This window comes from Chiloscyllium plagiosum, chromosome 5 (genome assembly GCF_004010195.1).
Source record: "Chiloscyllium plagiosum isolate BGI_BamShark_2017 chromosome 5, ASM401019v2, whole genome shotgun sequence".
Lineage (NCBI taxonomy): Eukaryota > Metazoa > Chordata > Chondrichthyes > Orectolobiformes > Hemiscylliidae > Chiloscyllium > Chiloscyllium plagiosum.
Genome location: NC_057714.1, coordinates 88,600,258 through 88,628,134, shown reverse-complemented (window position 1 = coordinate 88,628,134; position 27,877 = coordinate 88,600,258). Strand labels below are relative to the sequence as shown.

Below are 27,877 nucleotides of genomic sequence, written 5' to 3'. Positions count from 1 at the left end.
GGTACTTTAGTTTCTTGTGGTCTTATGAAGAGCAGTTGCCAACCATGCTGAAATGCATCCAGATAGGATGCTTTCTATGGTGCATCTATAAAAATTGGTAAGAATCCTTGTGGACATGTCAAATTTCTTTACCCTCCTGAGTAAGTAGAGATGTTGTTGTGCTTTCGTGACCATTGCATCGACTTGGATGGACCAGGACAGATTGTTGATGATCATCACTCCCAGGAAGTTGATGTTCTTGGCAATTGCCACCATTGATGCAAACAGGGGCGTACCTGCCACTCCGCTTCCTGAAGTCAATGACTGGCTGCTTCATTTTGCTAATGTTAATGGAGAGATTGTTGTCTTTACAATATGCTGCAAAGCACTCGATCTCTATTCTGTCTCATTGTTTCAGATCTGATCTACATCGTTGTATCGTAAGCAAACTTACAAATGGAGTTGAGGCGGAATTTGGCCATACAGCTGTGACTGTATAAGGAATATAGTGAGGGCTGTATAAAGAGGATAGCAGGGGGCTGAGTACCCTGCCTTGCAGAGCACCATTGAAGAGGAAGTTTTGTGTGCTAATCTTACTTGTTGCGGCCAATGAGTCAGGAAGTCGAAGATCCAGTTTCCAGTTACAGAGTGGGGAGCGGAGACCTAGGTCTTGGAGTGTAGAGATAAGCTTGTTCAGAATTATGGTGTTGAAGGCAGAACTGTAGTTAATAAGTAGGAGCCTGTCGTGGATATTGTTATCCAGACGTCCCAGGGTGAGCGTAGAGCCAGGAAGATGGCGTCAGCTGTGGACCTGTTGCGCAGGTATGTAAACTGCAAAGGATCAAGGCAATTTGGTAGGCTGGAGTTGATGTGAGCATGACTAACCTCTCAAGGCACTTCATAATTATGGAGATCAGAACAATTGGGACACGATGCATCATTTTCCTTTGGCACCAGGATGGTGGTCTTAAAGTAGGTGGGGATTTCAGATCATACTTCCTGTGGGATAATGCATACATACCCTGCTTTATCCTTGACTGAACCTCCCATGTCTCTAGCTACTCTCTTGCTCTGATTTTACATATAAAATGCCTTGGGATTGTCCTTAATCCTGCTTTTCAGTGTGTTCACATTAAAGCAGCCTTTTTATATATTAATTGGAATAATTTACTCATTGCTTTTACCTTTTTGTCTTTTGGTTTATGCTTTTCTTTTTTAGTTCATATTTTGAAAATATTTTACTATTCCAACTGTGTGGTCACTGATTTATTGGAGTATATGAAATGCTTTGACAAACACTAATTTATATTATCAAATTTCTGATGCAAGTGTAAAGATTATCTGATCACCAAATGTGATATTTCTTTTAGTCTATGCTGTTGCTAATATTTTGAAAGAAGCATAAATTCTGGAGCTCTTCATTTATTACTGCTGTATTGCTTGCAATAAAGCATTGTGCATAAATAGCCTGGGATTAGCTGCATCCTTGGCCTACAAAATTTCCTTATTGGGCATCTGTGTGTCCGGTCAGTCAGTTGTGCTTAAGAATTCCTTTGTCGCGCTAGGAGATGTGTAAGCCAACAGGTGTTTCCTGGCTTTCAACACCCTTTCCTGTGCAGTCAGTCTCCATGATATTTAAAACGTAGCTGTATCCCAAGGCACAAAATGAATAGAAAACTCCCACTGTTTATGCAGTACTCTAAATATGAGTTGTTTCTACGATGCAAAGTGTGGAAGGTCATGAAAGCCAAGATGCCTGTAACTCCTTGGAGGAAATTTTCCAACAATCGTTATTTCTGAGTCATTCTCACCAGGGAAATAATTATTCACAGATCCATCATTTTGTTGAGGGACTTTAAAAGATAACATTTGAAAGAAAAAGATAAGTACTTAAAATAGTATATACAAGTAAAATTTGAACAGACTTAATATTCAAGCCTTGAACTAAGAACCTGATGCTATCCACAAGAAGTAGTACTTCCAATAATTGTTATGGCTTTAAGGTATCTTTACTTTTTCACAGTGGATACTTTTGCGTTAATGCTTCAGATTCATGCTCATAGATTAACCCTAAGAAAAGTGTTATAAATTATAACCAGTTTGGGACTAGTGTGACACTCATTTATTTGTAGAGCTGATTAAAGGCAGTGATGATTTTTTTTTCCTTCAGAGGATCATGAGTCTATAGAACTCTCTTCCACAATATATAGTGGAGGAAGATGATTGAAAATTTTGAAGACCGATGTGTAGATTCATGATTAATGAGAGAGACCGAGGTTATCAGGGATAAGCAGGAAAGTGGAGGTGTGGCTAAAATCAGCCATGATCTTATTGAATAGCAGAGCAGGCTTGAGGGACCAAGTTGCCTACTCCTGAGCTTAATTCATTTATTCACAGGAACTGAACAGGAAATAGTATACAGATGCATTTTGCCCATTTCTGGACTTCATATTTACAGATGCATGTGAAGGTTTTAGAAAGAGTGCAGTGAAAGTTTATACACATAATGGAATTATGTGTATATTTTTAAAATTGGGATAATTCTACTTGGAGAAAAGGAAGTTGAGGGGTGATTTGATTGAGTAGAGTTTTAAGAGATCTGGGAAAAGCATATGGAGAGGAATTCTGTGATTAGTGAAGGGTTGAGAACCAGGGGACAGCAGTCAAAGGTGTTTGACAGTGACAATAAGGTGTTTGATAAAAGAACCTACAGTGACATGAAAATCATCTTATGCAGCAAATGATTATCCCAAAACGTACAAGCTGAGAAGGTGGTTGAGGAAGATTGAATAGTGGCTTTCAAAAGAGAATTAGCTAAGCATTTGAAGAAAGAAAATTTGTTGAGTTACTGTAAAAATATAGGAGAATGTGACTAGCTGAGTTGCTTTTGCAGAAAGCAAACATGGATATGATGGGCCAAATGGTCTCCTCCTCCTGTGCTTACAATCATTTTATGTTTCTAGTGTGAACATCTCTGATACGGTGTTGATTCTCTAAATAGCTTTGGAGCATTTACTGAAAAAAAAAGTTAACCAGCACCTTCAGTTTATTTCAGTTGTTGATTTGTTCTGTGATTTCTTCAGACCTACTCATTTTTCATCAACACCATCAGATGTTGTTTCAGGTTTTAACTGTCAAACTAAATTATTAATGTCATGCAGCATGGAAACAGACCCTTTGGGAAGAAGGGGGGAGAAAACTGCATGTACACATGTTTTCAAAATGTAAGTTGTTTTAACAGCAGTACTTTCAAGCTATGGTCATTGTTTTATGCATGAGGCAGCTTGTGCTCATCATGATCTCACAGACAGTGATGCAATGTGTTTGTCCAAAATACTAATTTACAATATCATGTATATTGAAAATTGTGCAAAAGATAATGGCTATCACAGCAAAAATGTTGCATGTGCAAGGAACAAGTTGCTCACAATCTTCATTAGTTTCAGTGCGTGATCCAGCTTATTTGTGGAAGTAGATGCTGGATTTGAATAAGCTTGAGATAACTTTGCTCTGTCTTTTTTCTGAAACTCTTCTCAGCAAAGTTTGAGTTATAAGTACGATGAAAAACTTAATCACAAATAGAGGATTCCTAAAAGGAGAATTAAAAACTCGGCGTAACTGTCTCCAGAAAATTAAATTCAGCCAGCCATAACTGAGCCACGAAGACATCCCAATGCCAACTGTAAAATGCGATTTCCCCTACAGACCCATGTTTGGACAATTTGTGAATAATTCTTTTAACTGTTACTTGTCAAAATTACTTTTAAGGTAATATGCTGCAGAGTTTGTGTCTTTCCCAAACCAGGTAGGCACACACCATCCTGACTTGAAACAATATCACTGTTCTTTGAGTGTCGGTGGCGTAACATTTCTAGATTTTCCTAGCAGCCCTGTGTGTAAACCTATCCACAATTCATAAAACTGGCTAACCATCATCATCAGGCAGTCAGAGATGATTAGAAATACTGGCCTAACTGGTGACGCTCTACATCTCAATGACTCTATCTTTCTTCCAGTACTTGTATCGAGAGATCAGGGACTTTTGTGAGAAAATAACAATGAGAGTTTGTGTCCCAAGATTTACTTGGTATTAGAGTCATAGTCATGGAGATGTACAGCACGGAAACAGACCCTTCAGTCCAACTTGTCCATGCTGACCAGATATTCCAACCCAATCCAGTCCCACCTGCCAGCACACTGCCCATATCCCTTCAAACCCTTGTAGATGTCATGATGCAGGTTTTAACAAAATGTTTTCTTTGTGTTATTTATGGTCTGACTTTCTTTTTAATATAAAAGAATTCTCAGTTCCAGATTTACATTTCCAACAAGGACCTTTCTTTTTCTGTGCAGGAAATGTAATGAAATTTCTGGCTCTCTGTATCCACCTAGTGGCAAAGAAAGCATTCCTTTTTTTCCTTCAGGAATGAAAACTGTTGAAGCAAATCCTCAAAGTAACATTACTCTCGCAACTGATATGTCCTTAAAAAGAAAAACCCTTCACATCCAAAGGAAAACAAATCCTCATTCTCTATCAATTTAATATTTAATTTAAATATTACATCTCATTTTCTGTTTTGCAAAAGAAATGAATCAGTACCTCAAACCTGTTCCATCATTCAGTTAGATGATAATTAATGTAACTCAGCTATATATCACTTAGCATATACAGTAAAATACTGAGGACTTGGAATGGTTCTATAGAACACCACTTATTTCATACTACTAATAGAATATATAATGTAGCCTTACTCTGTGGATGTAAGTTTGCTCACTGAGCTGGAAGGTTCATTTTCAGACGTTTCATCACCATACTAGGTAACAGCCTCTGGTGAAGCACTGGTGTTACTGACCCACTTTCTATTTATGTATTTAGGTTTCCTTGGGTTGTTGGTGTCATGGTGATGCCATTTCCTGTTCTTTTTCCAGAGGGTGGTAATTGGGGTCTGAGTCGATGTGTTTGTTGATAGAGTTCCGGTTGGAATGCCATGCTTCTAGGAATTCTCGTGCATGACTCTGTTTGGCTTGTCCTAGGATGGATGTGTTCTCCCAGTCGAAGTGGTGTCCTTCCTCATCTATATGTAAGGATACTAGTGAGAGTAGGTCATGTCTTTTTGTGGCTAGTTGATGTTCTTCTTTATAGGTGGCTAGTTTTCTGTCTGTTTGTCCAATTTCGCGTTTCTTACAGTTCTTGCAAGGTATATTGTAAATGACATTAGGTTTGCTTGTTGTCTATATAGGGTTACTCTGTGTCCAACCTCTCAACCATGCTACAAGTAATGTCCTATGATTTGTACTGGTTTTGAAACATATAAAATACTTGGTTGACTCTGACTCTTGGACAGAACCCTCCAGTCCTCACCTTCCATCTCATCAACCTCCGTATACATCACTTCATCCTCTGCCATTTCCGCCACCTACAAACAGACTCCATCACCAGAGATATATTTCCTTCCCCACCCCTATCCACTTTCTGCAACACCTTCGTCAGGTCCACACCCCCCACCAACCCACTGTCCCCTCCCAGCACCTTCCCCTGCCACCGCAGGAATTGCAAAACCAGCGTCCACACCTCCCCTCTCACCTCTATCCAAGACCCCCAAGGAGCCTTCCACATCATTCAAAGTTTCACCTGCTCTTCCACACATGTCATTTACTGTATCCATTGCTCCAAATGCAGTCTCCTCTACATTGGGGAGACAGGATACCTACTCGTAGAGCACTTCATAGAACATCTCCGGGACACCTGCACCAACCAACCCTACTGCCCCGTGGCCAAACACTTCAACTTTCCCCCTCTCACTCCACCAAGGACATGAAGGTCCTGGGCCTCCTCCATCACCACTCACTAACCACCCGACACCTGGAGGAAGAATGCCTCCTCTTCTGCCTTGGGACCCTCCAATCCCACGGCATCAATATGAATTTCACCAGTTTCCTCATTTCCCCTCCCTCCTTGTCTAAAACTTCGATTCTCCTGCTCCTCAGATACAGCCTGACCTGCTGTGCTTTTCCAGCACCACACTCTTAACTCTGACTCTTGGTTGACGTGACCTCTGTTTCTATCTTTACATATACAACCAGACCTACTGAATGTCTCTAGCACTTCCTGTTTTTATTTCAGATTTCCAACGTCTACAGTATTTTGCTTTTGTTAAAACAATCTTTACCTCTTTAATTCAAAGAAACAATGTGCAATGAAATGTCAATATGTATTGAGATGGAATAATGGTAATTGGGTTCTGTCTGTTATGTATCTGAATTGTACTCACATCACTGCCCTTGTGTGCAGTCAGTGGAAATGTAGGCTACAATTTTCCACACAAAGCAAGCGACTATCTCACCATGATTTTATCGCTTTATATAAGTGCCCCAAATTAACTCTAATTTTCTCCAAATGTGACAATGAAACCACAAGACTAGCAGAGAAAGATGCACAGGAAATATTTCACATGCAATTATAAATCTGAATTAAACATAAGTGGAGAACTAGATTTGGATTTCATAATAGACTGCTAGATATTTACAGCTAGAAAGGGGCCATTCAGCCATCATGATCAGGCTGGTCAAAATAAGCTGACTAATCCTCTGCTGTATTTGACATTAAGGCAGATGTTCATCAAAGTTCTGTAACCTTTATAAAACTAAAATGAAATTTTAAAATTTAGAATTAAATCCCATGCTAGTTTGTTACTGCACTAATAGGTACTGGTTATATTTACAATATGTATTGCATGCTCAGCATTCTATAGTGCTTATGGCTTGAGAGGTTTTCAACAAATTTAAGCCCCTTTGTGTGCTTTGATGAGACAAAAATAGATCTCCTATGAACCAATGTGATGACTACCCTGAGTTGTGTGTCCCTACCCCTCTACATTCTGAAAAATATTGATCATTATAGTTGAAAACAAAAACTGTTGGAAAGCACAGCGGGTCAGACAGCATCTGTAGAGAGAGAGAAAGAGCAAGCTAACATTTTGATGACTTCATCAGAGCTCTCTCTCCACAGATGCTGGCTGGCCAGCTGTGATTGCCAGCATTTTTTGTTTTCAGTACAGATTCCAACATCTGCAGTAATTTGTTCCTACTGATCATAATTTTAGTTTTGTTCAACTCACAATGTCAGTTCCTTCGTATTCTTTTTTACAAAATGGCGACCAGAACTGTACAAAGTACTTTGTGTGGTTGAATTATTCTTTCAATAATAGAGCCCAGAGTTGAATGCATTCTCCATTGCAAGCCCTCATGTAAATTTGTGGTTGCATTCCTGAAAAATCATGATTATTAAGTGAATTGGATTCCCATTGGAATCCATTTTAAAACCAGAGTTTGGTCTCATCAACTCTTAGCCAGAAAAACAGTTTACAAATTCAAAGACTGTACAGTACATGCATGATATTTTGCAATCCCAACTGAAATAACTTAAAGTAAAATACATCATTGAATACAAAAGAGATATAATACATTTTAAAAAAATACTTCCCATATGGTACTTTCGAACAGCTGTAGTGACTGAAGTTAGTGCATATACTAGTATATTGGTCGATCTCATGTATAAGTCGACCCCTTATTTTGGCCAAAAAATCTTGTATTTTCCTCATACCTCATGTATAAGTCAACCCTAGTTCTTCACAGTTACAGATCAACATTTATATGTCAGTGTGCACTCCCCTCTGGCTTTCCAGTGTGTTGGCATACCACTCCGTTCCAAGTCTTCCAGTCCGCCAACCGTCATGCTCTACCCCCAGGTTTTCAGAATTGCTGTAACACATAGTCAGTTTCCACAGTTTCAGTTACCCACGGTTTACCAGCACAAATATATTACAGAGTACTTTCCAGAACCAGGGACCGGGAAGGTGCGTTTCCCATTTTAAATGACCATATAGATATTGACTTGTTTGTGATTGTCTTTCTCTGGCTAATTCTTAAAAATGTATTACTACTCAAAGATGAAATGCAAGTGATAATCGAGACTTGACTACAAACTTTCTCTTTACAATGTGTCCTATACTCAACCACTGTAAATTTAATACTTTTATATTATATAGGTAATAATTGTTTTAACACTTTGTAAAAGCTGGGGCCATTTTACTTTGTTTAACTTTGCTAATGTCCAAGAAACACAAACAATATAAAAGTACAAGAGATTTGAGATCAGCATTTGTCTGATTTAATTGCAAGTCGAGAGTGTGGTGCTGGAAAAACAGTGGGTCAGGCAGCATCCGAGGAGCAGGAGAATCAACGTTTCTGGCGTAAGCCCTTCATCAGGAATGAGGCTTGTGGGCCAGGAAGTGCTGAGAGATAAATGGGAAGGAGGGGTGGGGTTCGGGGTAGTTAGCTGAGAAAGCACTAGATAGATGAAGGTGAGGGAGAAAGTGATAGGTCAGTTGGGAACGGATAGATGGGATAACTGATGGGCAGGTCAGGAGGTCAGAATATTGAGTACAGGAGTTGGGAGGTCATGTTGCGGCTGTACAGGACATTGGTTAGGCCACTGTTGGAATATTGCGTGCAATTCTGGTCTCCTTTCTATCGGAAAGATGTTGTGAAGCTTGAAAGGGTTCAGAAAAGATTTACAAGGATGTTGCCAGGGTTGGAGGATCTGAGCTACAGGGAGAGGCTGAACAGGCTGGGGCTGTTTTCCCTAGAGCGTCAGAGGCTAGGGGTGACCTTATAGAGATTTACAGAATTGAGGGGCATAGATAGGAAAAATAGACAAAGTCTTTTCCCTGGGGTTGGGGAGTCCAGAACTAGAGGGCATAGGTTTAGGGTGAAAGGGGAAAGATATAAAAGAGACCTCAAGGACAACTTTTTCACGCAGAGGGTGGTACGTGTATGAAATGAACTGCCAGAGGAGGTGATGGAGGCTGGTACAATTGCGACATTTCAGAGGCTTTGGTAGGATATATGAATAGGAAGGGTTTTGAGGGATATGGGCCGAGTGCTAGCAGGTGGGACTAGATTGGGTTGGGATATCTGGTCGGCATGGACGGGTTGGACCGAAGGGTCTGTTTCCATGCTGTACATCTCTATGACTGGGATGATGTGGGTAGGGGTGGGGGGTGGGGGGAATGAAATTCACATTTACCTCGTGTGGTTGCAGGGTCCCAAGGCAGAATATGAGGTGTTCTTCTTCCAGGCATTGGGTAGTAATGGTTTGGCGGTGGAGGAGACCCGGTCCTGCATGTCCTTGATGGAGTGGGAGGGGGAGTTGAAGTGCACAGCGATGGGCCGGTGGGGGTTGATGGGTGCAGGTATCCTAGAGATGTTCTCTGAAACGATCCACAAGAAGGTATCCTGTCTCCCCGATGTAGAGAAGACTACATCGGGTGCAATGGATGCAGTAGGTGATATTAGTAGCGGAGACCACATCGGATGTGATGGATACAGTAGATGACGTTGGTAGATGTGGTCTTTTACCAATGTCATCTTCTATATCCGTTGCACCCAAAGTGGTCTCCTCTACATCAGGGAGACAGGACGTCTTCTTGCGGATCATTTCAGGGAACATCTCTGGGACACCTGTACCCACCAACTCCACAGCCCTATAGCGAACACTCAACTCCCCCTCCCACTCCGTCAAGGACGTGCAGGGCCTGGGCCTCTTCCACCGCCAAACTGTTACCACCCAACACTTTGAGGAAGAACGCCTCATATTCCGCCTTGGGACCCTGCAACCACACAGGATAAATGTGGATTTCAACAGCTCCCTTATTTCCCCTCCCCCCACATTATCCCAGTCCTAAGCCTCCAACTAGGGACCGCCCACCTGACCTGTCCATCACCTTGGTAAAAACAATGACTGCAGATGCTAGAAACCAGATTCTGGATCAGTGGTGCTGGAAGAGCACAGCAATTCAGGCAGCATCCGAGGACAGGCAAAATCGACGTTTCGGGCAAAAGCCCTTCATCAGGAATAAAGGCAGAGAGCCTGAAGCGTGGAGAGATAAGCTAGAGGAGGGTGGGGGTGGGGATAGAGTAGCATAGAGTACAATAGGTCAGTGGGGAAGGAGATGAAAGTGAGGTCAGGGAGGAGAGGGTGGAGTGGATAGGTGGAAAAGGAGCTGGGCAGGTCGGACAAGTCAGGAGTCCATCACCTTTCCCATCTATCCACTCCACCCCCCCCCCGACCCATCACTTTCTCCCTCACCTTCATCTACCTATCACTTTCTCAGCTACCTTCCCCCAAGCCCCACCCCACCTCCCATTTATCTCTCCGCTCTCCCCAGCCCACAAGCCTCATTCCTGATGAAGGGCTTATCCCCGAAACGTCAATTCTCCTGCTCCTGCTGCCTGACCTGCTGTGCTTTTCCAGCACCACACTCTCGACTCTGATCCCTAGTGCCTGTAGTCCTCACTTTCTCCTGATTTAAATGCAAGTCTTTCTGCCGAATAATATCTGCCTCAACTATCTAAACAATTCCTTGCATCTCAAATTAGTTCTAAAAATTCAAAACGGTGTAAATTACTCCACTTATACACAGAACAGCGTTAGATATGCTTCTGTGGCAGGTCTTGGAACATATCCCCTGCAGGTACAGGGGGACTACTGTACCATTCTACCATAGCAGGCAGAATGAAGGTAGTTATTTTGTAGATAAATATTCAGTAATCCTTTTGTTTATTATTTTATATAGAGATCTGGCTCTTGCCCATTTTTTGACTCCTACCAAGCATGAATTTCATCCCCTCGAAAACAATACCTCATTTATTAGTCGACCCTCTAATTTCAGCTTTAAAAAAGTCTTCAAAATTCGACCTATACATGAGTAAATACGGTAGTTTAAGTTGGTCATTTCCTTGCTTTTGTTCATACAATATTCTCCCAATGCGTTAGAATTTCATTCATTCAGTTTGTAGACTTTCTAACCTGAGCTGCCAACTTTAAATGTCTATGAACCCAAATGTCTCAATCCTGTCTTTAAAGCCAACTTCTTTCGTTATTTTCTTCCCATCCTTTCCCCAGTTGCCTAACTTCATGCTTTGGACTTAATAACTGATTTATGAAACTAAACAATATTGATCTTTTAGGTGCATGTACTATTTAGTATTAGGAAGTTAGTTAGCTCAGTTGGCTGCATATGCAGAGTGATTCCAACAGTGTGAGTTCAGTTCTCTGTAGGATTATGGCAGCTTGCTGGTCAGTATGCTGCAGCGTTTTATTGTTTGAGAATGAGCGACAACAGTACACTGCAGAAATGTAATGGGCATCCTAGTATGAAGGTTATTTGGCAGAATGTTTTATCCCTAGAGTTTACAAACCAGCAGAAAGGCATAGCTAGTGGTGAGAGACAATGTCTTGGTCAGATCCTTCCCAGGTTTTACCATCTTTGTATGCAGTCTTCAAAACCGACCTCCTACAGAATGCATTTTTGTAATGTAGGCTTGCAAAGAAATGCAATTGTTTTTCTCAAAATTCATATCATTTTGCTCTCTAACAGAAGACTCTGGTGTACAAGCTGATCCCAGGGACTTCTGCTGAGACAAACATCAACTACTAAAGGATTAATAACTCTGGAAAATGCTCTTTAGTGTGCTGGTAACTTGCTTGTTGCTCAGTACAAAGAGCTTTATATGAATAAGTGTTGCAAACTCATTCTCAAGGTGCAGGACTATGTGTGATGGACACTCTAAGGCTAAGGGCAGCTGCAGGAAAGGCTGTATGGGGAAAGGCCACTACTATTGCATTTTACACCAAGGAACTGCGATCCATTCAGAACCCTTTGGGTGTCGCTATCAGTACATACTTCACATGAAATGTAAATGCATGTTATAGATATACCCTGAAATTATAAATGTAGTTAGGAATTTGAGTAGTAAATACGGTATTGAAAGACAACGACTGATTTTGCCTTTAATGTTTTGTGAGTTTACAAATATTATGAAAGTGTATTTTTGAAGAAACATTGCTGAGTAAGTAGTTTAGTTCTCTCTATGGACTCTTTTGGATCCAGTGTCCATTTGCTCAATTGTTGCTGAAGAAACTCATCAAGGATTCAAACATTCCACCTGTGTTCCCTTCCCTGTGATTCTTGAATGATTCCAATGTGCATTGGAGAGAGTGCAGAAGCAACTTAGAAGATTGGTTTCAGGTATGAAAAGCTTCAGCTTTGAGGATACATCGAAGAAATTGTGACTGTGCTGCTTGTAGAGAAGCAGCTGAGAGGAGCTCTGATTGAGGTTTTCAAAATCTTGAGTGAGCCAGACAGACTGGATTGGGTAAAGCTGTTTCTGCTTATAAAAGAGTCAAGAACAAGAGGGCATGGATTTGAAGTGATGTGCAAATGCAGGTAGGATAATGTGAAAAAAGACTTTAACACAGTGAGTTGTTAGTTTATGAAATGCAGTGCGGAGAAATGTGTTGGGGCACGTTCAATTGAGGTAATGGAGAGGGCATTGGATTTTTTTTTCCCACAGCGCCCTTGTGAATATTTAAGGCTGAGATAGATAGTATAATGTCCAATTTGGTAGCAAAAACAGGAAGGTAGATTATCTGAATGGTGATAGATTGCACTGTCAGTCATCTTGCCCAATGAGTTCTGATTGTCCTTCTACACCAATACACCTATAAGCATGCGGATACACCAGACAAAGAGAGCAAATGGTTTGTTGGTCTTCATAGCAAGAGGATTTGCATGTAGGAGTAGGAATGTCTTGATGATAATAAATTCCTTCATCCAGAGAGTGCTGAGCCTGGGAATTCCCTGCTACAGAAAGTGATTGAGGGAAAGTAATTTTTATTTTTCAAGGAGTTTGATATAATTCCTGGGGGTTGTCACAAAGCTAGTCCCTTTTTTCCCGAAAAACTATTCTTGGCTCAAGGAGACTCTGTCCTTGATTTTTTTCAGAGGAGCAATAAACCGGACCCGGCTCCGATCAGACTGGTTTGGTACAGGGATGAAAAGGACTTTGAGAGGCTTTTTGTTTACATGTAAACAGATGAGACTTCAGGCCAAAGTGGGTCATGTTTTAGAAGTGACCTGTAGAATGAAAGGGGAGTGGTCAGCTTTCTAGCTGAGCAGCTTTAGTTCAGTCTTGAACTGGTTGGAAGTTTAGCAGGGAGCTGTGTGGAAACTCACTCTCTTTTCTGCCTTTCAACTTTAACCTGTAAGCATGTTTTCCATTTTTACTGGTTTTTAAAAGGAGTTTGCTAATTGGGACTGTTGTGTATATTCAGAACAGCATAATTAAGTCTAGTTGGATAGGGTGAGTTCTGTAGGGGTTCTTTAGTCTGTTCTTTGTGTTTCATTGTGTAATTTTGTGAATAACTTTTTCTGTTTTTAAAATCTAGTAGTCAACCTGGCTAGTTTTATCCGGTAAGTTTCACTGTACATTTACCGAAACAAATTAGCGAGTTTTGAGAAGATTTGTAGCTCAGGTTGAGGTTTTGGATGTAGGTTTGCTCGCTGAGCTGGAAGGCTCATTTCCAGACGTTTTGTTACTCTACTAGGTAACATCTTCAGTGGGCCTCAGGTAAAGCAAATGCTGAAAATTCCTGCTTTCTATTTGTATGTTTGGGATTCTTTGGGTTGGTGATATCACTTTCTGTTCCTTTTCTCAGGGGGTGATAGTTGGGGTCTAACTCGATGTGTTTGTTGATGGAGTTCTGGTTGGAATGCCATGCTTTTAGGAATTCTCATGCATGTCTTTGTTTGGCTTGTCCTAGGATGGATGTGTTGTCCCAGTCGAAGTGGTGTCCTTCCTCATCCGTGTGTGAGGATACTAGTGAAAGAAGGTCATGTCTTTTTGTGGCTAGTTGGTGTTCCTGTATCCTGGTGGCTAGGTTTCTGCCTGTTTGTCCACTGTAGTGTGTTTTACAGTCCTTGCACGGTATTTTGTAAATGACATTAGTTTTGATCGTTGTCTGTATTGTGTCTTTAGCTGCTGTTTTAGTGTTTTGATGGGTTTGTGGGCTACCATAATGCCAAGGGGTCTGAGTAGTCTGGCAGTCATTTCCGAGATGTCTTTGATGTAGGAGAGAGTGGCTAGGGTTTCTGGACATGTTTTGTCTGCTTGTTAGGGTTTGTTGCTGAGAAATCGGCGGACTGTGTTCATTGGGCATCTATTCTTTTTGAGTACACTGTATAGGTGATTTTCCTCTGCTCTGCGTAGTTCCTCTGTGCTGCAGTGTGTGTTGGCTCATTGAACTAATGTTCTGATGCTGCTTCATTTGTGGATGCTGGGATGATTGCTTCTGTAGTTCAACATTTGGTCCATATGTGTTGTTTTCCTGTAGATGCTGGTTTGAAGTTGCCCACTGGCTGTTCGCTCTACTGAGACATCTAGGAATGGCAGTTTGTTGTTGTTTTCCTTTAAGAATTTTATGCCAGTAAGGGTATTATTGATGGTTGAAGGTTTGAAGGTTTCCTCTAATTTGTTTCGTTTAGTGATGACAAAGGTGTCATCCACGTAACAGACCCAAAGTTTGGGTTGGATGGTTGGCAGAGCTGTTTGTTCAAGTCTCTGCCTCTGCTAAGAACCCTGATATTGGTTTGTCTGTAGGTTTTGTTGTTGAAGGTGAAGTGTGTGGTTAGGCATAGGTTCACTAGCTTTATGGTACTGTCCTTGTTGATGAAGTTAGTGGTGTTTGCTGTATGTGTCTTTGGGTCTTCTAATAGTGTAGTCAGTGTTTCCTTGGCCAGGTTAATGTTGATTGATGTAAACAAGGCTGTTACATCAAAGGAGACCATTATTTCATCCTTTTCTACCTTAGTGTCTTTGGTTTTCAGGAATTCTTGGGTGGAGTGAATGGAGTGGAGTGAGTCTTCTACTAAGTGTTTTAGTCTTTGGTGTAGTTCCTTGGTCAATCTGGAAGTTGTTGCTTCAGGTCCTGAGACTATGGGTCTGAGGGGTGCTCCTGGTTTGTGAATTTTGGGTAATCCGTAGAAGCGTGGTATGTTGGATCCGTTTGGTTTCATTTTTTTGTCTATCTCATTTATTTCTCCAGATTTCTGAACGTTTTTGAGTAGGGCTGTGATTTGGTTCTCTAGTGTGTGGTTGGGTGTTTCGCCACTTGGTATCTGTAAGTAGTGCATTCACTTTCTCATTGTAGTCTCTTCGATTTAGAATGACTGTCAAGCATCCTTTGTCTGCAGGTAGGATAACAATGTTTTTTTTTAGTTTTTCTAGTGCTTTCCTTTCTTGTGTATTGAGTATGTTTCCTTCCTTTTTCTGCTTAATGTTGGTGCGACTACCTATCTGATGGTTTGCTGGGTTTATTCTGAGAGTTGGTCATCTTTTAGTATTGTTTCTAATGCTGCTAAAAAATCTTTCTTGTCTGCATCCTGGCAGTTGTAATTTAATCCTCTTACTAAGACAGTTTTTTCTGTCAGTTAAGGATCGGTCAGATAAGTTTTTTTTTAATCCATGCATCTGTGTTGTCAATTTGTGTAAGTTTGTCTAGTTTTTTCTGCAGGTCTAGTTTTTTCATTTTCTGTGTTTCCATGCATCTGTGTTGTCAATTTGTGTAAGTTTGTCTAGTTTTTTCTGCAGGTCTAGTTTTTTTCATTTTCTGTGTTTGTCGCTGCCTAATATCTATGGCTCGTTGTACTGTGTCTGTCCATTCATGGTCTGTTATATGACTGAGTAAACATTTTTGATGCAACATTTTCTGGTTGTATTTATGGAGTCTGTTGTGGGCATCATTAATGATTTCTCTAAGCATTCTGTGGCTGTTTTACTCTGCTATTCTTATGGCTAGTGGGATGTTAAGGGGAGTTTCGTATTGAAGACATTTAGGTAGTACCTGTTTCCTTAGGCATTCGTGCAGGAAGTACAGCTGTTCGCAGGTGGCACTCTGTCAGATGGCATTCATTTGCAATTTCCCATCTACTACCGCCTGAGAAAAGGAACAGGAAGTGACTTCACCACAGGAAATGACATCACCAACCCAAAGAAACCCAAACATACAAATAAAAAACAGGAAATTTCAGCGTTGCTTCGCCTGAAGCCAACTGAGGATATTACCTAGTAGGGTAACGAAACATCTGGAAATGAACTTTCCAGCTCAGTGAGCAGACCAACATCCAAAACTGAAACAAATTGCAAAGTTATGGTCTGAACTTCCTGCTTGAGAGTGTTTTGAGTGGTCTGGCTTAGTCCATAACAGGGTAAAGGGTATGGGGAGAAAACAGGAACAGGTCACTGATTTGGATGATCAGCCCTAATCATATTGAATGGTGGCGCAGGCTCAAAGGGCCAAAATGGCCTACTCCCAGTTCCTATGTTCTATGTTTCTGTGATGGGCATTATTACACTTGTTTCTGATCCATCAAATGTCTGTGCACGCAGAAAGCACCAGAGAGAGATCAAATTGGAATCAGCAAGCTCATGATCATAGGCAATGGATACAACAGCTAAATATTAATAATTCCAGACTAGAACTGTAGCTGTATGAAAATGTCTGCTTTTCCACCAGATGTAGTTGTTCTTAACACTAAAAACATAAATGTGGCAAGAGAAAGCCATCTGACGTCTTGTTGTACCTTCAGTGTAATTATTATTTCACAGGCTTTAAGGTCTATATTGAAGGACAGTTTTTGAAGTTTTTTTTGCACCAGAAACAAATTGATTGAAGTATTTGCTAGTTTTAGTAGATTTGGTGAATCATTTTTAAAATATGATTTCCTTTTCACAATAGTACAACATTGCAGCAAAGCGACAAGAAGTTGTTAGTAAAAGCAGAAGCTTGGACAGGAAGCCAACTGAGTCTGTATTAATGACAAATTGGAGACATAGCACATATGGAGTTGGGCAATTGGACCTTGATAAGGTAGGAAATTATACCTCCCATTGTACTGATATTTCTTATGGTTAGTAAATAAAACCACTGTTCCTAACATCATGTTCATTTTTAATGCTGACATGTTATGAAATAATTACATAGCTGTTTGGAACTTTGTTGTGTGCCTGTTTATTGCCAAGTTTGATGACCAGGATGGTACCTCGCCTTGAAGTTAAAAGCACTGTAGATTGTTAAAGTACTATACAAATATGACTTTTTCATCTGTTACAGAAATATTCAAAATATAAAAGCAAAAACTGTGAATGTTTGTAATCTGAAATAATAACAGAAAACACTAGAAATACTCAACAGCTCAGGCAACAACCATGGAAGGTGAAACATAGTTAATAGGGTATATTTAACAATTTCCCAACACATTGACCAAGAAGTCTGTCTGGTGCCATGCTAACCAGCCAAAGGACAGCCTTAATTGATTTAGAGTGGAACTTCCACCCCCACCTGAGAAAGGTTGGAGAAGATTCCACTCTAGAAAGCTGCCAGTCAGTTCGTTAGGCAAGTAGATCATTGTTTCAAGTCTATAAAACTATAAAACATAGAACGAAACGTCAACCATTCAGCCCATTGAGTCTATTCGGCCATTCAATAAGATCATGACTGATTTGATAATCCTGAACTCCACTTTTCTGCTTTCTCCCTACAATCTTTGATTCCCTTAATGATTTGAAAACCTATCTGCCTCCACCTTGAATATATTTAATAATCCAACCTCTTGCAAATAGGAATTCCACAGACTGACTGCACTCTGAGAGAAGAAACATTCCCCTCATTTTGTTTTAAGTGGGCAAACCAATTACTCTGTGATTATGCCCTTTGGTGCTACACTCTCCCACCATGGGAAGCTGCCATTTTGTTTCTACCTTATTAAGTGCCCGAAGAATCTGCTATGTTTCAAGACAGCTGGTGAATGCCACTATTAATACATTGTGTTTAATTGTGTTTCACCATTTTGACAGTTATCCAGCCTGATGTAATAAATACCAGGAGCTCAAAGGCTCTGTAAAACAAATAAATTAACTTAAAAGTAGATGTGAAGGTTGGGTGAATTTGGGTAAGATAAGATAAAGTTCAAATGAAATGATTTCAAATAAAAGCAAAAAACAAAACCGAAAAAGTGTCATTGGACATGAAACATGAACTGTGTTTCTCTCTTCACAGATGCTGCCAGACATGCTGAGTTTTCCAGCACTTTATTTTTTTATTCAAGATGAACCCAGTAAAAATTAGGATTGTGATCCTTACTCCCAATTCTACCTATGATTGGACATAATGCTACGTACACTCAGGATCCCATAGATGCAATCATTGCAGAAATGGTGTTGCAGGAGATGGTTGCAAAGCTAGTTGTCTCCTCCTACCAGAACTTAGAAATTTTAAAGATTTGAAACATTGATTCTTGCTTCTCTACAAATGCTGTCTTAAATGTTGAAAAGTGATTGCTACTACAAAGGAAAACACAGTTGTTTTTCTAACCTTTTTTTATCTTTGTAAGTGTTTAAAGAATTTAAATTTATTTAGAATTTGGAGTAATCTTGGTTTTGGATAAATGGTTACATTCTGCAGTTTTTGGGTGTAAATAATGAAAATGCAGTGTTGGGTGTAAATAATGAAAATGGCAGATAAGATATGGAGTTCACACAAATACTGAGCAATCTGTAAACTGATTAAGGTATTATTATATCTATGCACAAATGAACGTCAGCAATGAAGTGTAACTTGATCTTGAATATTTTGCAGCACCATAATTTTAATAAAAAGTATTATTGCATTTAAGATTTTAATTAATGGCAATATACCATACATGAAATGAAAAGATATAGGTTGATGCAGCACAGTGTGAGGATGGTCAGCCCATCATCTTCATGCAGGCTGTTTGAAGGAGCTACTCAATCAACCCCTTGCTCCTTTACTTCACCATAGCCCTGAAGATTTTTTTTCCCCTTGAAGTATTAATCTAATTCTGCTTTGAAAATTATTGAACCTATTTCCAACACATTATCAGGCAAAATATTCCCAATCACTTTTCATTTCTGAAAAAAAAGTTCTCCTTATCTTTTCTTCTAGTTCTTTGGCTAATTATCTTTAAATTTGTCCTCTGATTACTGAACTCTGCCACTGAAAACAGTTCCTTCTTACTTGCATTATTGAAATCCTACATATTTAAGAAGACTAATTCCAGATTGTCTGGCGTATCATTCCTCTTTACAATTTAGTAGATCTCTTTCCCTTTTCTAAACCTTTAACATCCTTCCTAGAGTGTGGTGGCCAAAATTTGACATGATGCTCTAAATGGAGCTTAACCTATACTTCACCTTAACTGGAGTTTAACCTTAACCTATACTAACCTATATAATTTTCTTTCTTCTGTACTCTATATCTCTGTTTCTAAATCCAAAGATTCTGTGTCTTTTTTATGGATCCTAGTGGCTTGTCCAAATGCCTTCAAAGATTAATAAACACACACTCTTAGTTTTCTCCATTCCTGCTCACCCACCCCAATCTTTAAAATGTAACTTGCATTATTCAAACCAATGAGAAGAATACCTGAATATGAATCTACCCTTATCCACAGAACTCTCAGAATATATAGGAAAAGCATTTTAACTACTGCAACCATAAACAATTTTCAGTATTTCTTGATATGGATGTACAGTTCAAATACTGGTTTTCAGATGTTGTAACTCTCAATATTCTTTAGTGATGGAGTAATTTGGGAAATTGAGCACAAGGATGTCACTCTTTGAAATAGCCATATATTAAAAAGAAATTAAATGTTATTCCAGTAAAAAAGAAGTACATTCTTTTACCCATTTATCATATTTTCGTTTCTAGATTATATTTTTATTTATAATGATATTCTAATTTTAAATGAGATATTCTGTATATTTGTAATAGTTCTAATATCTTAAATTTACTTTTTGCTTAACAGAATACTGCAGTTAACTGTATACTAAGTCCAGTTTAATTTTAAGATGCAGAATATTGTGCAAATGTAGAAAGATTGGTGAAAATTGTGTTATGCTGGAACAATAAAAATAAATTTGAAAATCTGTAACACTTCAAAACATATAATGCACTCAGTTGTGACATAATGCATAATTAACCTCATTGTATGGTCTGCATACTCTTTTTTTTTTACTAAAAATACTAGTTAACCATCTGTTTCGTAATCCACAACACACAGTTTTGTAATTTGGGGGAAATAAATGCATTTTGAGATAATAATGTTCCATTATAATGCAAGATAAATTCTGAATTAGAAAGTATGCTTACTTGAGATTAGCATCAAGTTATTGTCCATAAAAATAGAAGCAAGTGAACACAAGACTAAGAAAAAGAGAATTCCGACATCTTCCACAACTTTGTTGGAAGCAGACTGGAACAATCATTTTTTAATGTGAGGATGTCCTTGAAAATTTTCCATATTGCTTCTAGCAATGGCCTGGCTAGTGGTGCAGCATGTTCTAAAACCAAGTCTTTACTGCTACTGCCAGATTGTTGTTAGGGACAATAGATGATGCTGTATGGCTTCAGTCATTTTTAAAAATATCATTTGGAGTAGAGTAAAGCATGGTATCTTTGATATTGGGGACCTCAGGAGGATACAAAAATTGAACTTAGCACTTCGAGTTAAAGTTGCTTGCAAATCCTCAAGCCTTGTCTTTTGTATTGATGTGCTGGCTCCCCCACCATTAAGGACAGGGACATTTGTAGAGTGTCCTCATCTTGTGTCGTTTTGTTATCCATCACCATTGGTAATTGCATACAGCCTGTGGAGGTTTGATCTTGTCTGTTGGTTGTGGGATCGTGTAACTGTGTTTAGCATCTTCATATTGATGCCTTTTTTTTAGATGTCAGATGCTGGTTCCAGCAAGTTCCAATACAAGCACAATAGCAAAGATGCCTTGCTGCAATTGTATGGAACCTGGTTGAGACTTCACCTGGAGTGCTGTGCATTTTTAGTCTTCCTATCTAAGGAAGGTATGCTTGCCAGCGAGGGAGTGCAACAGACCTTCACAATAATACTCCCTGAATGGCAGGATTGTCTTATACAGAAAGATTGAGTAAACACCCGTTCTAAAGAAGGGTCACTTGACCTGAAAAGTTAACTTTTCATACTGTCCACAGATGCTGCTAGACTTGCTGAGTTTTTCCAGCAATTTCTGTTTCTCTTTGAGGAAACTAGACCTGTATTCCCTTGGGTTTTGAAGAATAAGTACTGCTGTTATTGAAAATTACAAAATGTTTAGAGGATGACAGCAAAGATACAGCCTGATATTTCCCTTGCTGATGAATCTAGAGCTAGAGGACATGACTTCAGAATAAGGGTTATGTCATTTAAGACTGAGATGAGCAGCAATTCTTTCTACACATAGTGTAAGATCTTTTGAATATGCTCATTGAATTCCAGGTTGAACATTTTTCCTTTACTGAAGGCTAATGACATTGAGTGATATGCAGGTGGCATTAAGGTAGATGATCAGCTATGATCTAATTCAATGGTGGAGCGAAATCAATGGGTTGATTGATGGGTTGACTCCTGGTCCCGTATTCCTAATTTTAAGACCCCTAAGATACATGTTGTTCTAGTACAAAGTAGCAAGGCAGCAAACTGTAATGATCACTGCTGCCCAGTTTGGGTTCCTGCAGAACCACTCAGCTCCTGACCTCATTACAACCTCGATTCAAATATGGAGAGTAGAACCAAATTGCAGAGGTGAGGTGAGAGTGATTACCCGCTTGACATCAAGATCCCATTTGACAGAATGTGAACTCACATGACACCAGGCTATAATCCAACAGGTTTATTTGAAATCTCAAGCTTTCAGAGTGCAGCCCATTCATTTGGTGCAGTGAGAGAGCAGGGCACAGAGCTTATAGACAGAGAGATCTAAAAATGTGAGTGGAGTGTCAGATAATACATCTCTGCTGGTGAGCAAGAGTGTTAGACCGTGTGTAAAGTGTTTATAAAGTCAGTGTCAGTGCTGTGCTGTCATGGCAGTCAGGCAGAGCGAGAGGAATATAGAAAAGGTGACATATCAGGTCAGATACTGAACTGTAGGTGTGAGGTTTGATCAGAATCAGTCTGAGTTGTAACCTAGAATCAGACTGGTTGTATTCTGAAATCTAGAATTAATAAGATGCCATATTGACTGACAGTGACTACAAACCTTTTTTTGAACAAAATAGAATGTATCTGCAAATAAACATCTTGGATGAAAGGATTCACCTCATAGATGTATATAAATGTGTGTGAGGTAGTCACAGTTCGTCAATGTGGCATCTTATAAATTCTAGCTTGAGGCACTGTTACAGAGGTGAATGACTTCCAACAACCACAATCTGTGTGTGCTCTAATTCCAACCAGCAGAGATGCTTCCCCTCAACCCGGTGATTTCTGTGGACTCCAGGTTTGCTATGGGATCTTGATGCTACACTTTTACTCAACTATCTTCAGCTGCTTCATCAATAACTTCCTCTCTGTCATCAAGTCAGAAGTGGAAATGTTTGCTGATGATTTCACAATGTTCCATGCCATTCATGACTCCTCAGATACTGAAGCAGTCCACATTCAAATGCAATAATACTTCGATAATATCCAGGCTTAGCCTGTCAAGTGGCAGATAACATTAATGCCACACAAATGCTAGCAATGACTATTTGTAGTAAGAGAATATCTACCCATGTCCCTTTGACATTCAATGGCAATACCATCACTGAATTCCCCCACTATCACCATCCTGAGGTGTTCCTATTGACCAGAAATTCAACTGGATTTATCACACACATACAGTGGCTGCAGAACTATGTAAATACAGTGACAACAAGACGTTAGGAATACTCCATTGGGTAACTCACCTCCTGACTCCCCAAAGCCTGTCCAACATCTACAAAGTACAAGTCAGGAAGTGATGGAATACAACCCACTTGCCTGGATAGGTGAAACTCCAACAGCAGTCAAGAAGCTTGGCATCATCTTCAGCAAAGCAGCCCACTTGATTGGCACCATATCTACAAAAATCCATTCCTTTCACTTTGGCCTTCAATAGCAGTGTTGTGTACTATCTAGAAAAGACATGGCATAAATATTCCAAAGATCATTAGACAGTGCCCTCACAAACCAAAAAATAATTCCACCTAGAAGGACATAGGCAACCAATACATGGGAACACAACCATAGGCAAGTTCTCGTTTCAGCCATTCACCATCCTGACTTGAAAATATATTACCATTCTTTCAGGGTCAAACTCCTGGAATTCCCTGCTTTATAGCATTGTGGGCCTGCAGTGGTCTAAGAAGGCAACTAAGGATGCTGGCCCAACCAGTAATGCTCACATCCCACGAGAGAATAACAAAATACTGAAAGATGTGCATGTGCTCCGAAGTCAAGTGGTAAACTGTGTTCCAAGTTAGAGATGTGCCATGATGGGTGTGATGAGACTAGTGCATTTGTGATGCTGCCTTCTGTGGCCAAAGATGAAGGTGGTCAGTGCCCTCTGATTTCGGGGAAGGCTGGTCAAGATGGATACCCAGGGGAGTAAGCAACTAGTTAGAGTTTGCCTTTGGTGTTGGGAATTGTTGCTATCTGGTTTCTCTTTGCTCTGTGGGAGAACAGTAAATTGCATATAATTAAGGTGAGAAAAGATAATAATGTTAGATGTTAATGAATGCAAATGGATCCCTTGCTACTCAGGAATGAGATTCTGTTAAAACCTTGCTGTTAAAATTGGACTTTGCTTGATATTGTGAATCACCTTTTCTGATCTTTTCCCAAGTCCAGAACTAGAGGGCATAGGTTTAGGGTGAGAGGGGAAAGATATGAAAGAGACCTAAGGGGCAACGTTTTCACGCAGAGGGTGGTACGTGTATGGAATGAGCTGCCAGAGGATGTGGTGGAGGCTGGTACAATTGCAACATTTAAGAAGCATTTGGATGGGTATATGAATAGGAAGGGTTTGTAGGGATATGGGGGCGGGTGCTGGCAGGTGGGTCTAGATTGGGTAGGGATATCTGGTCAGCATGGACAGGTTGGACTAAAGAGTCTGTTTTCATGCTGTACATCTCTATGACTTGCCATGCAGGAGCTGACAAGGTTCCACTAGTATAAGCAAAAAATATAATATAAAATATCATGAACTGGCAGCATGGGTCTCGGGAGAGAAACTCATACTTTGACAGAAATCTATAACTCCAATGTATTGGATTAAATATATTCTCAAAAGGCATTTGATAATGTATCAATCACAGAACAAACTAATGAAGAATTAAGTGGCTTAAAAACCAGAACATAAAGTTCAAGGGCAGAGGTTCTCAATTCTGAGTCAGGAGTAGGAAGTGGAATTCCATGAGGATTAGTGCTGGGACTCCTTGTTAACAATTAATATTAAAAATACTTAATTTGTTCTTAGATGTGGCCATCATTGGCTAGCGTTTATTGCTCACTTCTATTTGTACTTGCGAAGGTAGTGTTGAGCTACCTTCTTTGCTGTTGTAATTCACATGATGCAGGATACACCCAAATGCTGCAAGGAATGGAGTTCTCAGAATTTGACTCAGCAATATTGGAATGGTGATCTGGTTTGGGGGTGAATTGTGAGGTGATGAGGTTCCCATGCATCTGCTGCTTCCTTCTTTCTAGGTGGTAGCGTTTTGGGTTGGAAAGTGCTGCTAAAGAAGTTGGGGTGAGATTTTACATTTGTTCATTTGGATGTAGGCATTGCTGGTTGAGCTAACATATTTGTAGTCTGTCTATAATTCACCTCCAAAAGATGATGGTTAGCTGCCTTGAAGTGCTACAGTCCTTTCAGTGTAGGAACACTTGCAGTGGAGGGAGCTAGAACATAGAATAGTCAAGCACAGAAATGGCCCTTGTCATTCAAAACTAATTCCATTTGCCTGCACATGGTCCATATCCCTCTGTTTCCAGCCTGTTCATCTGTCTGTCTGAATACCTTTTAAACATGCTATTATATCTGCTTCTACCACCTCCCCTGGCAATGTGTTCTAGGGCCAACCACACTTGTGTTTTAAAAAAAAACTTGCACCGCACATCTCCTTTAAACCTGCCTCATCTCACCGTAAAGTTTTGCCCCCTAATGTTTGGCAATTCTACCTTGGGGGCAGAGGAAAAGACTATGACTATCCATGCCCCTCAATTTTATATACTTCTGTCAGGTCGCCCCTTAACCTCTGATGCTCTAGCAAAAACAATCCAAGTTTGTCCAACCTCTCCTGATAGTTAATGCAACCAAACCCGGCAACATCCTGGTAAACTTTCTTTTGCATCTTCACCAAATCCTCACACTTGCCAACTTGTGTACTTAGTGCCATGACCAGTGAAGGCAAGCATACCATATATCTTCTTTACCATCTTATCCACTTTTGTTGCCACTTTCAGGGAGCTATGGACTTGCATCCAAATATCCCTCTGCATATCGATTCTCCTAAGGGTCCTGCCATTGACTGTATACTTGCCTCTTGCTTTTGACTTCCCAAACTGCATCACCTCACTCTTGTCCAAATTAAATCGCACTTGTCATTTCTTGATTTATCCTTTGACAGCTTTCCTCACTTTCCTCAACTCCATCAATCATCCTCAGACTTATTCATCAGCTCACCTACATTTTCATCCAAAACACTTATATATTACAAACAACAGAGTCCAGCACTAAGCCTTATGGAACATCACTGGTCATAGAACTTCAGTCAGAAAAACACCCCTCACAACTAGTGTCTGTCTTCTATGACCAAGCCAATTTTGGATCCACCTTACCAACTCACATGGATATCATGTGACTTAATCTTCTGGACCAGCCTACCTTGTCAAACCCTTTATTAAGGTCCATGTAAACATCATCCAGTGCTGTACCCTCAATCTTCTTCATCACTTGCTCAAAAAAACTCAATCGAATTTGCGACAAGAACACCCCCTCACTAAGCCATCCTGCCTATCCCTATTAAGTCCATTAGAGTCATACAGCATATGAATGGGCTGTTCTGCCCATGCCAACCAACAGTAATCCCATTTATTCTCAGTCAATAAACCTCTAGGCCCTGGCATTTTAAGTAGTCATTCAGATGCTTCTTAAATGTCGCCTGAGCACCTGCCTCTGTCACTTTCTGAGGGTTTTACGTATATCGACTACCCTCTGGGTGGGAAAAACATAATCATTCCTTCAAAATTACTTGCTCCTCACCTTAAATATATACTCTATAGTCTTACGCACATCAGCTATGGGGAAGAGATTCTCGTGATACGCTGTGTCTATGTGTCTCATTTTCTTTCAAATATGAGTAAATCCTGTTCCTAAGCATCTTCTCCAATAATTTCCCAACCATTTGAGGTAAGGCTTGTCTGCCAACCTCCAGTCTTCCGGCACCTTACCTGTGACTATCGATGATACAAATATCTCAGCAAGAGGCCCAGCAATCCCTTCTCTAGCTTCTCACAGAGTTCTCGGGTACACCTGATCAGGTTCTGGGAATTTATCCACCTTTAACCATTTCAAGACATCCAGCACTTCCTCCTCTGTAATCTGGACATTTTGCAAGATGTCACCATCTATTTCCCTACAGTCTGTATCCTCCAAAGTCTTTTCCACAGTAAATACTGATGCAAAATATTCATTTAGTATCTTTTTCTGTGGCTCCACACAAAGGCTACCTTGCAGATCTTTGAGGGGCCCTATTCTCTCCCTATTGTCCTTAATATATTTGTAAAAACCCTTTGGATTCTCCTTAATTCTATTTGCCAAAGCTATCTCATGTCCCTGTTTTGCTCTCCTGATTTCCCTCTTAAGTATACTCCTACTTCCTTTGGCCCCAAAGTGCTCCCCCACTCACACCTCAGTCACCTGCCCTGCCTTATTTCCCAAGAGTATGTCAAGTTTTGCAACTTCTCTGGTAGGTACATCCACATACTGAATTAGAAAGTTGTCTTGTACACATTTAAGAAATTCATCTCCATCTAAACCTTTAACACTATGGCAGTCCCAGTCGATGTTTGGAAAGTTAAAATCCCCTACCATAACGACCCTATTATTCTTACAAATAGCTGAGATCTCCTTACAAGTTTGTTTCTCAATTTCCCTCTGACTATTAGGGGGTCTATAATACAATCCCAATAAGGTGATTATCCCTTTCTTATTATTCAGTTCCACCCAAATAACTTCCCTCGATGTATTTCCAGGAATATCCTCCCTCAGCATAGCTGTAATGCCATCTCTTATCAAAAATGCCACTCCCCCTCCTCTCTCACCTCCCTTTCCATCCTTCCTGTAGCATTTGTATCCTTAAGCTGCCTGTCCTGCCCATCCCTGAGCCATGTTTCCGTAATTGCTGTGATATCCCAGTCCCTTGTTCCTAACCATGCCCTGAGTTCATCTGCCTTCTCTGTTAGGCCCCTTGCATTGAAATAAATGCAGTTTAATTTATTAGTCCTACCTTGTCCCTGCCTGCCCTGACTATTTGATTCACTTCTGTTCTCAGCTGTACCCGTCTCAGATTGATCTCTTTCCTCACTATCACTCTGGATCCCACCAACCCCCCCACCCCCATCTTACTAGTTTAAAGGGTGAGAGGGGAAAGATGTAAAAGAGACCTAAGGGGCAACTTTTTCACATGTATGGAATGAGCTGCCAGAGGATGTGGTGGAGGCTGGTACAATTGCAACATTTAAGAGGCATTTTGATGGGTATATGAATAGGAAGGGCTTGGAGGGATATGGGCCGGGTGCTGGCAGGTAGGACTAGATTGGGTTGGGTTATCTAGTCGGCATGGACGGGTTGGACCAAAGGGTCTGTTTCCATACTGTACTTCTCTATGGCTCTATTCAGTTAATCGATTAAATGCCTTTCCTCTGGGGCTCGGAGTTTTTAAAGTCTGCTCCCCGTTCAGGAGGTAAGGCAGCATCACAGCGTGCAAGGCCCCATCCCCAACACCACCACCTCGCCTCCAACCCCGCCCCTGACGCCATCCGACAAAGCCCTCCACCCCCAACTCCGTGCAACACCTACGCCCGCACCTAAAACCGTCCCAGCAACACCCCCGCTCCAATCCCATGCATCACCTCCCCAACCCCATGCAATACCCCCCCGC

General features: G+C 40.4%; 1 protein-coding gene across 7 annotated transcripts in view; it reads left to right on the top strand.

The window, feature by feature from the left end:
- Positions 1–27,877, top strand: part of arhgap12b (Rho GTPase activating protein 12b) — a 199,258-nt gene that overhangs the window by 104,036 nt on the left and 67,345 nt on the right. For all 7 annotated transcript variants that reach the window (XM_043690603.1, XM_043690597.1, XM_043690598.1 and 4 more), the window contains one exon: positions 16,619–16,750. In XM_043690603.1, the coding sequence (XP_043546538.1) occupies positions 16,619–16,750 (132 nt within the window). The remainder of the gene's footprint in view (positions 1–16,618; positions 16,751–27,877) is intronic.